The 14,927-nt window shown below is 34.1% G+C and overlaps 2 protein-coding genes across 2 annotated transcripts in view; one reads left to right on the plus strand and one right to left on the minus strand.

Moving 5' to 3' along the window:
* mwh (multiple wing hairs) overlaps positions 1-14,927 on the minus strand; it is a 194,735-nt gene that overhangs the window by 172,523 nt on the left and 7,285 nt on the right. The gene's annotated exons all lie outside the window — the stretch shown is intronic.
* Positions 856-14,927, plus strand: part of LOC148954372 (uncharacterized) — a 250,965-nt gene continuing 236,893 nt past the window's right edge. The window contains exons 1-3 of the mRNA XM_089086256.1: positions 856-1,221; positions 2,229-2,519; positions 3,721-3,876. Coding sequence (XP_088942382.1) covers positions 1,128-1,221; positions 2,229-2,519; positions 3,721-3,876 — 541 coding nt within the window. The 5' untranslated portion in view covers positions 856-1,127. The remainder of the gene's footprint in view (positions 1,222-2,228; positions 2,520-3,720; positions 3,877-14,927) is intronic.

Consider the following 14,927-nt stretch of genomic DNA (forward strand, 5'->3'; position numbering starts at 1 on the left):
CGACTCTTCAGTTTGAATCAAGACATATATATTTTAAAGATGCTGCTAAAAGTGCATCCTCAACTAGAAATCTGACCAAGACAATGGCCAAGAGTTACCAGAAGACACCAGAATTACCTATCTCTTTCAAATAGAATGTGTCAGGAAATCAGCTGTACAGTTTCAAAAAATGGAAAGCTGACAAACACTTGCTACTTGACACTCTTTCCACATAAGCTGGGGAAAGACACATGCTTAGTCCAGGAGCTCATTTTCAAGAGTGTTGTCTATAAGAAAAGACTTTATGTGATTAGCGATGTGACAGACTCAGCTGAGGAAGCTGCTGAAATAGTGGATGTGGTTAGGTCGCTGGGACAGTTCTTTCTCATTCTGTCAAGGAAATCGCTAATCTATGATCAAGAGTTGGCGTATCTTTACTGTGATGATGAAGAGAGTACCTGATTTTGATCTTGATCCTGCATCATCTTATCTCATTCGTGGAAGGTGTTATCTGTCGTTTCGAAGCTTTGTTTTGAAGGTGTGTATGATTTTTAAAATTAGAGGCTAGCTGTCCTGTCTCAAGACAATGTATCTGTACTTTTCCCTGATGCTTAGTTACAGAGCTGAGTCTTTAATAGTCTTTCATTACGAATCCTGCAGTTTTTCTTAAGAGTTTGAGAGAGATTGTCATTGGATGATGTATCAGCACATCATAGCCATAATTTCAAGTTCAAGATAAGGTGTTTCGAATTTAGAAAGCCGAAATATTCTTTCTCTTTTCTGCCTGTCAAACTTATCTCGGACTTTTTATGGGAGGAGATGGATACATTTGCAAAGTGAATACTTCTATAACAGGAATTTTTTTTCTTTTTTCTGGTTATCTGTGTTAATTACTTTGAATTTCAGAACGCCTAAATGTTTTGGATGTTTTGGGAAGCAATGCTTTCTTGTTCAATTTTAAAGGTTACTGTGCCATCTACATCTTGCTCTAACTGCTGTCTATTTCTAGGTGTAATAGATGTACATATTGCTAAGCAGAGCGTCCATCACAAAGACAGCATCACTCTATTTTACAATTATCCCATCTTCGTTTGATATTTGGATAGTTCAAGATCGTTTGTGGCCTTATCTGGGAGTGTTTAATCAAAATGGATTCTTTGTCAGTAAAGTCCATAAAATTGGAATATCAGCAACAGAAGAGGATTATTTCAGCCATGTGTTATGAGGAGCTCTTTTCAAAGGGTAAATAAATTCTTAAGTGAAATAGCCTTAACTTGTAAATAGCCTTGATACATTTTTTTTTTTTTTTTTATTTAGAATATTACTTGACTGGAAATCATTAGTGAAAATGCTTTATATTTTATTTGTTGTCAATACTTCTGTTGCATGAAATTTGCTGGAAGTTTGTATTATATTTTGGGGTGATTTAATTGAACTTGCGACTTAAGCAGAAAAATCCATCAACTTGCATTTAGCTACTAAGGGCAAGTCCGACGTGGCTGATCTTAGGGTAAATTTTGGCAAAATAGTAAATTCTTTGTATTTCCTGAATATGTAGGAAAATGGAACGTCTTGGGGTATCATTGACTTGTTTTATGAGGGGTTAACTAAAAAAAAACGAGTTTTATTTTTACTGAAAGTAAGGAGCGACATTAAAACTTAAAACGAACAGAAATTATTCCGTATATGAAAGGGGCTGTCCCCTCCTCAACGCCTCGCTCTTTACGCTAAAGATTTTATTGTTTTAAAAATAAAGTTGTGAGACAGTCAAACTTGGGTGACTTCGCAAAAAAAATGAGTGCGAGAGGGTGCCAAGTTGCCCTCTAAACTTCATGAAACTTATATATTTGAAATCGGCATAAAAATCTGATTCCTCTGATGTATCTATTGGTATCAAAAATCCGTTTTTTAGAGTTTCGGTTACTGTTGAGCCGGGTCGCACCTTACTTACAGTTCGTTAACACGAACTGTTTGATATGCATATTTGACTTTAGGAAAAGTATTTCAAATCACTTCTCTCTCATTTCAAATGATAAAATACAGATTTTTTTTCTAATATAGTTCAAATTATGAGATCTAGTCCAGTTTACTGGACTACATCGTGAGTACTATCCAGGCATGTTTGGTACTGTTCATGTAAGTTATCGGTTAAATTGTAAATTTTCTGACTTTTAAAATCCGTACAGATCTAAGCAACGTCTGGCCCACCCTTTACTCATTACAAGTAATGTCAGTTTTCTTTTTTCTAGCCTGTGGAAAATTTTCGTTGCCAACAGCCTTCCTGTATATGACGGATCTAACGAGAATAGATGACGAAGAATCTTTTGGCTTCCTTGATCCGAGGGACTCACTGCTTATTGTCTCCGACAAAGAAATTCTTCTGCCATCGTCAAAGTTGCCCGAACGAGCATCTGCTTCTACTTCCCGAGACGTAAATTTAGTCCTTCCTCAAATTTCACCTCTTATAAATGAGGGAGATATTCTTTCTGCCAGTTACGTTGGTACCACAGAAACTGAGATCAGTCCTCTATCGTCAAGTGGTAAGTCCCTTTAATTTACCTATGGCAGCGTTTTAAATTTTTCCTGTACAATCTTCCGTTATTATTTTTTTAAAATTTAACGCCGAATCTGTCCGAGCATTCTGTGCCACATAGGTACTCTGGAGAGCGTGTTTCCAAGGTTGCACGAACAATTTCAAGCACAAAGCGCGAATTAAAGATTTTTTTTTTGTTGATGATGATGAGGGTAATCAAAATAATACTTATCTTTTTCTGATACTGTTGATGTAAAGTTGCTGTAGTCGCAATGTGAAATACTTTATGGCAATTTCTCGGATATAGAATAGAATAAAATTTTTAAAATTACTATCATATAGTATATAGTAAAAATTACTATATTTTAAATATATATATATATATATATATATATATATATATATATATATATATATATATATATATATATATATATATATATATATATATATATATCATCTTCAGAACCTGACGTTCAAGTCAGGTTCTAAAAAAAATCTACACTTAGTTAAAAATTCAATATTAAAAATAAATAGAAAACAATAAAATCAATGAAAATACATAAAAAATATGATGGTTCAGAATTTAGAAATTTTTGTTATACATATTTACGAAACTAGGTATAAAACTTTTTGCTAATCGCTGATGGGCACAACAGGCACTGCAACCATTCGCGGGAGTCGTTTTGTTGTGGATTGAGGGGGGAAAAGGGTTTTGTGAATTCGGTGGCTCAGAAATTTTCTTCCGACATCCATGCAAAGTTTCTCTCTTCTTTTTTGTCAGAGTTCGCATTTTAAACTTTGTCAGCAGCTCTTCATACGATATTTCTGCCTGCTTTGATACTATCATTAGAGCTCTTTTCTGAGCTCTTTCGATCCTGGCGCTTTGCTCAGTATTCAGTCCAAAATGCCATACAGGAGCTGTATCCCTGCACATCCCTTGCTAATCCCTGCACAACTGCCTAGATTCTCGGCAGCTTAAGGGGTTACACTTAGCCAAGAAGGGAAGGACCAGACTTTTAGAGTAATTGGTATGTAAATACCACACAGAAGTGCTTTATAATAATCATAATTAGTGGCAGACGTCCATTACGTACAACCATCATTTTTAAACAGAGCTGTTTGATTTAGTTTTCCCATTTTGTGTCTTCCTGCCAGCAACGTGATTGAACTCATAATTAACCATCTAATAGTTACTTCTCTTTAAGGATCTCAATTGTATGCAGAATTTGATGCCAGCACTCTTCCTTTGCCTGCAAATTTAAAAGAGGCACTGAAAGAGCTTACATTTCCTCTTGCGAAGCTTGCGAAGCTTGTTTTTGATGAACTTAGTGCTTTTGTTTCGAGCATGGAATCCTTTGCTTGTAAGCAAGACCTTAACTCCCTAAAATTTTGATAAATCATTCGTAAGTCCCAGCTTAAAATAAAAACCCTCACCCCACTCCTTCTTGACTCCTGAATAAAACTTCAGGGAAACTGAGCTATCTTTTTGGGTCTATTATGTCTTTATTTCCTGGCCTCCTTAAACTCTGTTGGACTAATTTTGCAACCTGTTCTACCTCCATCTTGCTAAAAATAACTTAGCCTACAGTAATTTTAAATCACTTTTACTTGATATAACCAAGGAGTCATCCCTCTTTTATATTCTAGGTCTTCCTCCGAAAATAACATCCTGTCTTCGCTACTGCCGTTCCTGGAGATATTGTTAATCACAGCTTGACCTAATCTGAATGCTATACATACTGACATTATTCTCCCACTGAATAATTACTTATTGTTACGAAGAACCCTTCCTGATTGTAGTAACCTTATGAACTATCTTTGCAGGTATGTTGCCAAGATTGAACCAACGAAGAAAGCTCTCCTACCAGCAAGAGTCAGGGACTTTTTAAACAAACTTTAAAACAATTTCTCTTGTTTTTATTGTAATTTCTTAGTCAGATATATGTGATATTGATTATATTGAGTTATATAATTGTATTGAATAATAAACAAATAATTGGATTCGTTTGTCTTTTTCCGTAGTGTTTGGTCTGATGGTCATGTTTTTAAGTTGATACCAATTAGTCAAAAGTGATAGGCCAAGACTGTTTATGCTTTTTTCTCGTCATGTAGTTGGTTTTCGTGTACAGTTTTAATATACTGGGCAGGAGCAACTGCAATGGAAATAGTAGAGATTTCGCTTGGCAAGTTTCACTTTGAATTTAAACTTTGTATGGTACGATGGATCAAGGTCTTTTCGCACTTTTTTCTACTGCCATTTGACTTGATATTTTCCCCAGAAGTCTGGATCTGTGTTTAAATCCAGCGTTTCAAACAGTTCATGGTGACGAACTGTAAGTAAGGAGCGACCCGACACAATAGTCACTGAAACTCTAAAAAATAGAATTTTGATACCAATAGATACATCAAAATAATTGCATTTTTCGTTGATTTAAGATATATAAGTTACGAGCCTGGAAAAATTTGCCGTTTTTTCGAAAAAGGGAGAAACACCCCCTAAAAGTGATAAAATCTTAACGAAAATTACACCTTCAGATCAAGCGTATCAGAAAACTCTTCTGTAGAGGTTTTAAGCTTCTATCTGCAAAAATGTGAAATTTTTTATGTTTCGCCAAAAGAAAGATCACGGATGCGTGTTTATTTTTTTTATTTTTTTTTTTTCTAGGGGTGATCGTATCGATCCAGTGGCCCTAGAGTATCGCAAGAGAGTTTATTCGAACGGAAATTAAAAGTTCTAGTGTCTTTTTAAATTATTAAGAAACTGGAGGGCAACTGGGTCCCCTCCAATGCTCTTTTTTCACAAAATCACCTGATCAAGATTTTTAAATAACCATTTGGTTCAGCATAGTCGAAAATTTAATAGCTATGTCTTTAAAGATGACTTAATCCCCCAAAGCCCCCCGGGGAAGGGCTGCAAGTTATGAACTTTGCCAATTGTTTACATAGAGTATTGGTTATTGGGAAGTATACAGACGTTTTCAGGAGGGATTTTTTTAGCAGGGGGGGTTCGGGGGAAGGGGATTACTTGGGACGATATTTTCATGGGGGAAGGGATATTTCTATGAAGTGAGCGCCGGATTTCCAAGCATTATTTAAAAAACGATCAGAAATTAAGTTAAAAAAACAAGTTTTTCAACTTAAAGTAAGGGGCAACATTAAAACTAAAGTAAGGAGAAGATTTCAACTTAAAGTAAGGAGCAACATAAACTTCAAGGGTCATTCTTAGAGAATTGGAACAACATTCGAACTTAAGCGTAAAGAGCGAGGTATTGACTAAGGGGCAAACCCCATCATATAGATTATAATTTTGGTTCGTTTTAAGTTTTAATGTTGCTAGTTACTCTCAGTTGAAAAAACAGTTTTTTTTGTTTAATAAATTAGGATTCGATTGCGGTACACCTGTCAAACTACTGTTTTCTAGTCGTTTGACAACCTGTTTGCTACTGGAAACGATTTAATTGTAATACAACTGTTAGATTATAGACTATTTTTACCAATTGTTGAACAATAATGTTGGTTTGAATAATAGTTGTACATAATGTAGTTGTACTATATTAATTTTACAATTAATCAAATTGTAAAGGCTGCAATTCCAAATTTTAACTCGAACCCCTCCGAAAAAAATTATTTTGTCCTGACCTCAAAAATCCACGTGCACCCCCCCCATAAAAACTTGTATAGGTTGCCCCACCCCTAACGGCTAATCATTATCCATTTACGCTAAGGGAGTGTAATTGTACGCCAAAAAATCAAGACGCGGAGGCTTCTTTGATAGGTAAAAATGAAACTGGAAGGCCACGCCTTTCACGCCAAACCAACGAAAAATTTCGATAAATGACTGTAGTTTCGCAACAGAAAAGGGTCATTTTATGGTGAAGAATTGTAATTTCAGGATGACAGGGATTGGCTATCTCGACTACAGTGGGTCCACCCATAACGTTAAATCAGTCACAATCTACGCTAGAATACCTTATATTTAACCCTCTGACTGAAACACGCTGAATTAGCGTCCGTTAGTAAAAGTACGCTTTTTTAGCATAAGGCCCACTTGTTGCACCATAATTTAGCGTAAAAGTACGAACGGATTTTTTACCGTGCAAATCCAGGGAAGAATTTTTTTGAAACGCTTTTTGGGTCTCATTACTAAAATGACGTTCATAGTAGAGATGACCCTAAAGCTCGTGACACTCACCCCTGCTGCCACCTACAACTTTTTTACATAGTTTAATGGGGACAGTGTCAATGAACTCTTTCTCCAGGGTCGATTTATTGTTATTGTTTTGGCCAAGGGTCCGCTAGGGGAGAATGCTATAATCTAGGAAAGAGTGTTGTTTTTGGCCAAGTGCCCGCTAGGGAAGAATGTTACGATCCAGAAATAGTATTTGTTGTTGTTGTAAGCTGGAGGCAAATGTCATGATCCAGGAAACAGTATTTGTTGTTGTTGTAAGCTCGAGGCAAATGTCAAGGTCAATGTTGTTGTTGTTGTTGTTGTTTTGCTCTCAACGAATGTCATGAGTTTTCAGAAATAGAAAACAGTTAGATCACGTGTTTCCTTCTCAGTCAATCAGCGAGTCGGTTACGTTCCCCTTCTGAGCCAATCAGAGGACTTGTTACATATGGTTTCCCCCGTTACATCACAATTCACCCTTGAGATTTCGTATATAAAGGGCATTCAATGTAATTAAATTATCAGAAAGTATTTTGACACAATGGATAAATTTGATGAATTAGAAGCCATGTCAACTTCAATTTGCAATGTAAGTACATTTTTTATTTTCAAATAAAATTATTTTCCTTGGTCACCCTCCAGTATATTCAGGTAAATCCCCCCCCCCCGTCCCACTCTAGTACAAACATCACTATACAATCTTTATAATCGATAGAAAACGTAAAATATATTCTTTTTACCCTCAAAACCGAACCCCCCCCCCACCCCATTGTTTTTACAATCAAATTCTCGCAAAAAGAAATAATTATCCTTTCGAAAAATTTAGCTTTTCCATATTGTAATCCTTTCTCTAACTGAGACTTCCGTCACTGTTGTTATTAACCGCTCTGTTTTGACATAATGCTCTACGCGAGGTTAAAATTAGCTGTCACCCTTTTCCATTTGTGTTTACGAACGCGGCAGCCAAGTCAAAAGGAACTGTTTCACTATCAAAATTAAAATACTTTGAGGCAATTGTAATAATTAGGCGCAGACACAATGCGCTATTTTGGAGAAGTGAAACGGATTTTTTTTCAAGCTTTCTTTCGATAAAGTTTCTTTTATATTCCCGGGAGGGGAGCGTGAAACCAGGATTTTTGCTGGGGAGGGGGTTAGTACTTTTAATAGTGACAAAATAGAAATGAAAGATTGTTTTTACCATAATTGTTTTCAACTTCAGTGTCTAACCATTTCTCTTTGATATTTTAGTGATTTTAGCTATAGCATTTGAATAAAAGGTAGTAAGATACATTCTTTATTGATATACCTTTCGCTTGAATATATCGCAAGATTAACTCAATGAGAGGGTGGACCTAGGGATGACTTAATTTTCCTAAATTTAGGGGAGGGGAGCGTGAATCCAGGATTTTTGTTGGGGAGGGGGTTAGCACTTTTAATAGTGACAAAATAGAAATGAAAAGATAATTGTTTTCAACTTCAGTGTCTAACCATTTCTCTTTGACGTTTTAGCGATTTTAACTATAGCATTTGAATAAAAGGTAGTAAGATATATTCTTTATTGATATGCCTTTCGCTTAAATATATCGCAAGATTAACTCCATGAGAGGGTGGACCTAGGGATGTCTTAATTTTCCTAAATGTAGGGGAGAGGAGCGTGAATCCAGGATTTTTGGTCGGGAGTGGGTTAGCATTTTTAATAGTGACAAAATAGAAATGAAAAGATAATTGTTTTCAACTTCAGTGTCTAACCATTTCTCTTTGATATTTTAGTGATTTTAGCTATAGCATTTGAATAAAAGGCAGTAAGATATATTCTTTATTGATCTGGCATGCGCTTGAATAAAAAACCGAACGTTCGTATAATAATGCTTTGAGTTATTTCTGAGAAAAGTTGAATTTATTATAATCAAACTATGATTTTCAGAGTTTAGGTTGCTTTCGACAAAGACTTCTCTTTACATACGGCAAATTTTCAAGACGTGATTGATCCATGGCCCTTCTAAATGTGATAGAAGCTACTACACCCTGCTTCAATCTCTTTTTACGTATTCAAACTGAATGTTCGTATAACAATTCTTTGAGTTATTCCTCAGAAAATTGACCCCTCCAAATATTTACTCGGAGGAGCAGGTGCTAAAATGTAAAACGTTACTTTTTTGCCAATCATTTTCATAGTTTTCAAGTTGGGATCTTTGAACACACTCCCTGCTTCTCAGTTTATTCTATGAAAGTGAGCCGTATATGTTAGAGTTTCAGAAACATTACATATTTATTTAATTTAGGCACTTTTTTTTAGATATAATAATTTTTGGTATGATTGACAAAGAATATATTGGTCTGAAATATTCCTTAACTGGCATTATTTTCGAAGCAGTCTTCTTACTCCTAGACAATCATCGACATGAAATTCATTGCTATAAATGGAACATCAGATACAATATGTATAAGTACAAGAAAAACAGATGGAGTCCAACACTAAATTTTATAAATCGAAATGGCTTTTACGCTAAAATCATACGACCACATAATGAAAATGGCTATGAAATAAAACATGTACAAGAGGAAATTCAGGAAATATGCAGTTTTTTCGGTGTGCAAGCTGTTTATGTTAAGGAAAACGCGCCAAATGATACGCTCTTACTAGAAAAATGTGATAAAAACATAGGACTATTCAATTTAGAAGACTTTAAATGTGAGAAATGCCCGCATTCAGTCCATGACCCAGAAGATGAAGTTAAATATTTCACTCAATGGATACCGGAAAAGATACCTGACATGTAAAAATGCATCAGATATCCAAAGTCCTAAACTTGCTCCTCCTCATATAAAATGGATTAAGCTTCTTTTTTTTTTAATATGTCATTATTTTTTTTTTCAAATGTTTTAAGTCTGTTCGTTTATTAAGAGTATTAAACATCAACTGTTTTTGTTACTTCTCATTGTACATCGCCATGACAATTATAATGTAAGATAAAAAATTCAGGTGAACACACTTTAAGGTTCAGCTCGTTAGAGAACACTCTATACTCATCTCTAAATATGTAATTTAGAACTAAAAGTTTAAATAAGGTATCCTAAATTGCACTTTCTTATCCTGAAGCTCATGTTAAACACTTTTCAGGCTCGGCACATAGTAGAACCCCAAATGACCATTCACTAAAAAATGAAAGTAGGCCCTCAACGCTAAAAGACTTTCTCTGGAATCACAATATCAAATTAAGCATGTTGGAGAACCCTAAATGCTCACCTCTAAAAAAGGTAAGTTAACCCTAAACGCTTAAAGAATTTCTCTGAAATCACACTTTCAGGTTAGGTAGGACCCTGACCCCCACTACCCCAACCCCGAAATAACCCCCCGGCCCCAAAGACCCCCGGGACCCCCAAGACCCACCGGAACCCGCAATACTTTCCAAAAGGCTATATTATGTCTTTTCAGTACAAGTTTTTTTATTAATGTCCTTTTTAAACCAATTTTACAAATTTTAAATTTTTCATTAGTAGATAGAAAAAGCTATATCATAGCTGTGAATATTTTCTCGAAAGATAAGCAGTTCTATTTCAATTTTAAATTTTCTCAATGAAGTAAAGAAAAGTTCAAGTTCTCTTCTGAATTTTCTCAATGAAAAAGAAATTAGTTTTCATTCAATTCTATTTTTCCAAATAATATAAAAATTTTCCACTTTAGTTCAGATTTTTCTCAAAGGGATGAAAAATTTAAAATACTGTTCCAAATTTTCTCAACGAAGTGAAGAAAAGTTCAAGTTCTCTTCTGAACTTTACCAATGAACACACTTCAATTCTAATTTCTCCAGAGAAAACAAACATTTTCCACTTCAGTTCTTTATTTCACAAAGAAAGAAAGAAATTTAAAGTTCAATTCTAATTTTTTGGTGGAAGATAGAAAAAGTAATCCCCCACCCGAAGGGACCCCCCCGGCCCCCAAGGCCCCAGGCCCCCCGGGCATCCCAATGCCCACCAAAGGACACCGAACCCAAAGGCCCCCCAACCCCCCCCCCCCCCGACACACCCAAAAGACTAACAAAAAACAATTTCTCTTAAAACTTGTTAGCAAAACTTGTTAAGCAAAACTTGCTACTTCTGACTGAAAAGTTGTTATCATAATTAAAAATTTTACTTCTATGAAAAAACTTGGTAGCTTTGGTAGAAAACTTGCTACTTCTAACAGAAAAAGTATTGTCAGAAATGAAAAATATTATTTTTGAGAGAAATTTCTGTTTTTTCAGTAAACGTGTGTTAGTATTAAGGTTAAAATGTTGTTAATTTGATGAGAAGAATTGTTAGTGTTATGTAAAACTTGCTACTTCTGACAGAAAAGTTGTTATCACAATCAAAAAAATGTTACTTCTATGAAAAAATTTGGTATCTTTGGTAGAAAACATGCTAGTTCAAACACAAAAAGTGTTACCATTGATGAAAAGGTCTATTTACAAGAGACATTTGTGTTTGTTGAGTAAAATTATAGTATTAAGGTAAAATATTATTAATTTGATGAGAATGTTTGTTAGTGTTATGCAAAACTTACTACTTCTGATAGAAACGTTGTTATCACAATAAAAAAATGTTACTTCTATGAAAATATTTGGTATCTTTGGTAGAAAACATGCTAGTTCGAACAGAAGAAGTGTTATCAGCGATGAAAAATATTATTTCTAAGAAAAATTTGTGTGTGTTCAGTAATAGTATGTTAGTATTAAGGGTAAAATATCATTACTTTGATGAGAAGGATTGTTAGTTTTAAGCAAAACTTGCTACATCTGACTGAAAAGTTATTATCATAATAAAAAATCTTACTTCCATGAAATTATTTGGTATCTTATGTAGAAAGCAAGTTAGTTCGAACAGAAAAAGAACTATCACTGACGAAAAATATTATTTTTAAGAGAAATTTTTGTTTTTTTAGTAAAAGTATGTTAGTATTAAGGTAAAATATCATTACATTGATGAGAATGTGTGTTAGAGTTAAGCAAAACTTGCTACTTCTGAAAGAAAATTTGCTATCGCAATCAAAAAAAGTTGCGTATAAGAAAAAATTGGGTATCTTTTGTAGAAAACTTACTAGCTTAAACAAAGAAAATGGTATTATTGACAAAAAATATTACTTCTGAGGCAATTTTGTGCGGGTTCAGTAAAAGTAAGTTAGTATTAAGGTAAAATATCATTACTTTGATGAGAATGTTTGTTAGTGTTAAGCAAAACTTGCTACTTCTGACATAAAATTTGTTATCACAATAAAAAAATTTTACTTCTAAGAAAATATTTGGTATCTTTGGTAGAAAACTTGCTCGTTCGAACAGAAAAAGTGTTATCACTTACGAAAAAGATTATTTTCAAGAAAAATTTTTGTGTGTTCAGTAATAGTATTTTATTATTAAGGGTAAGATGTCTTTAATTTGATGAGAAGTTTTGTTATTCTTATGAAAAAACGTTCTACTTCCGATAGAAAAATTAGTATCACAAACAAAAAAATTATAAGTATACGAAAAAATTTTGTATATGTGGTATAAAAATTGTTCGTTCGAACAGAAACAGTGTTATCACAGACGAAAAATATTATTTCTATGAGAAATTTTTGTTTTGTTCAGTAAAAGTATGTTAGTATTAAGGTAAAATATTATTACTTTGATGAGAAAGTTTGTTAGTGTTAAGCAAAACTTGCTACTTCTTACAGAAAAGTTTTTATCACAATAAAAAAATGTTACTTCTATGAAAATATTTTTTATCTATGGCAGAAAACTTGCTAGTTAGAACAGAAATAGTCTTATTAGTGATGAAAAATATTATTTCTAAGAGAAATTTTTGTTTGTTTAGTAAAAGTATGTTAGTATTAAGGGTAAAATATCATTACTTTGATGAGAATGTTTGTTAGTGTTAAGCAAAACTTGCTACTTCTGACTGAAAAGTTGTTATCATAATCAAAAAAATGATACCTCTACGAAAATATTTGGTATCTTTGGTAGAAAACATGTTAGTTCGAACAGAAAAAGTGTTATCACTGATAAAAAATATTATTTCTAAGAGAAATTTTTGTTTGTGGGTCTTGGGGGGCGGGGGGGGGGCCTGGGGGGGCCTGGGGGTTCGGGGTCGTTTGGTTGGCATTGTAGTGACCAGGGGTCCTGGGGGCCTTTGGGGACGGGTGGGTTCCTTCGGGTTGGGGATTAATTTCTCTATCTTCCAACGAAAAATTAGAATTGAACTTTAAATTTCTTTATGTCTTTGTGAAATGAAGAACTGAAGTGGAAGATTTTGTTTTCTCTGGAGAAATTCGAATTGAAGTGTGTTCTTTGGTAAAGTTCAGAAGAGAACTTGAACTTTTCTTCACTTCGTTGAGAAAACTTGGAATAGTATTTTAAATTTTTCATCCTTTTGAGAAAAATCTGAACTAAAGTGGAAAATTTTTATATTATTTGGAAAAATAGAATTGAATAAAAACTAATTTCTTTTTCATTGAGAAAATTCAGAAGAGATTTTGAACTTTTCTTCACTTCATTGAGGAAATTTAAAATTGAAATAAAACTTCTTATCTGTCGAGAAAATCTCACAGCTTTGATGTAGCTTTCTTTATACACTAATCACAAATTAGAATTTGTAAAATGGTTTTAAAACGGATATTAATGCAAAAAAGGATACTTAAACTGTATACCATCACCTCTTTGCACGTATTGCGGATTCCGGAGGGTCTTGGGGGGCCCGGGGGCCTTTGGGGCCGGGGGGTTACTCCGGGGTTGGGGTAGTGGGGGTCGGGGTCCTACCTAACCTAACCTGAAAGTGTGATTTCAGAGAACTTCTTTAAGCGTTTAGGGTTAACTTACCTTTTTTAGGGATGAGCATTTAGGGTTCTCCTACATGCTGAACTTGAAATTGAGATTTCAGAGAAATTCTTTAAGCGTTTAGGGTTAACGTACCTTTTTTAGGGATGGGCATTTTGTGTTCTCCTACATGCTGAACCTGAAAAGTTTGTTCCCTTACATGTTGGATATGAAAGTGTAATTTCAGCGAAATTCTTTAACCTTTTAGGGTTAACTTACCTTTTTAGAGGTGACTATTTAGGGTTCTCCAACATGCTGAACTTGAAAGTGTGTTCCCTGACATGTTGAATCTGAAAGTATAATTTTCATGGCGATGGACTATTCTAAAGAATAAAAACGGTTGAGGCTTAAGATATTTATTGCTTAAACATTTTTTAAAAACATTTGAAAAAAATAATGACATATTTAAAAAAAAAAAGAATCTTAATCAATTTTATATGAGGAGTAGCAAGTTTAGGACTTTTGATATCTGATGCATTTTTCCATGTCAGGTATCTTTTCCGGTATCCATTGAGTAAGATATTTAACTTCATCCTCTGGGTAATGGACTGAATGCGGGCATTTCTCACATTTAAAGTCTTCTAAATTGAATAGTCCTATGTTTTTATCACATTTTTCTAGTAAGAGCGTATCAGTTGACGCGTTTTCCTTAACATAAACAGCTTGCACACCGAAAAAACTGCATATTTCCTGAATTTCCTCTTGTACATGTTTTATTTCATAGCCATTTTCATTATGTGGTTTTATGGTTTGAGCGTAAAAGCCATTTCGATTTCTAAAATTTAGTGTTGGACTCCATCTGTTTTTCTCGTACTTATACATATTGTATCTGATGTTCCATTTATAGCAATGAATTTCATGTCGATGATTGCCTAGGAGTAAGAAAGCTGCTTCGAAAATAATGCCAGTTAAGGCATATTTCATACCAATATATTAAGTGTTAATCACACCTAACATTATTATATCTGAAAAAAGTGTTTCAATTAAATAAATATGTAATTTATCTGAAACTCTAACAAATTCAGCTCACTTTCTTAGAATTCACTGAGAAATAGGGAGTGTGCTCGAAGACCTCAACTAGAAAGCTGTGAAAATGATTTGTAAATAAGTATCGTTTTATATTTTAGCACCCGCTCCTCTGAGTAAATATTTGGAGGGGTCAATTTTCTGAGGAATAACTCAAAGCATTGTTCTACGAACATTCAGTTTGAATACGTAAAAAGAGATTGAAGCAGGGTGTAGTAGCTTCTATCACATTTAGAAGGGCCATGGATCAATCACCTCGTGAAAATTTGCCGTATGTAAAGAGAAATCTTTGTCGAAAGCAACCTAAACTCTGAAAATCATAGTTTGATTATAATAAATTCAACTTTTCTCAGAAATAAATCAAAGCATTATTATACGAACGTTCGGTTTT

The sequence above is a fragment of the Artemia sp. Qi Xiang Cuo genome, chromosome 3, assembly GCF_049724085.1.
Source record: "Artemia sp. Qi Xiang Cuo chromosome 3, ASM4972408v1, whole genome shotgun sequence".
NCBI classification, from domain to species: domain Eukaryota; kingdom Metazoa; phylum Arthropoda; class Branchiopoda; order Anostraca; family Artemiidae; genus Artemia; species Artemia sp. Qi Xiang Cuo.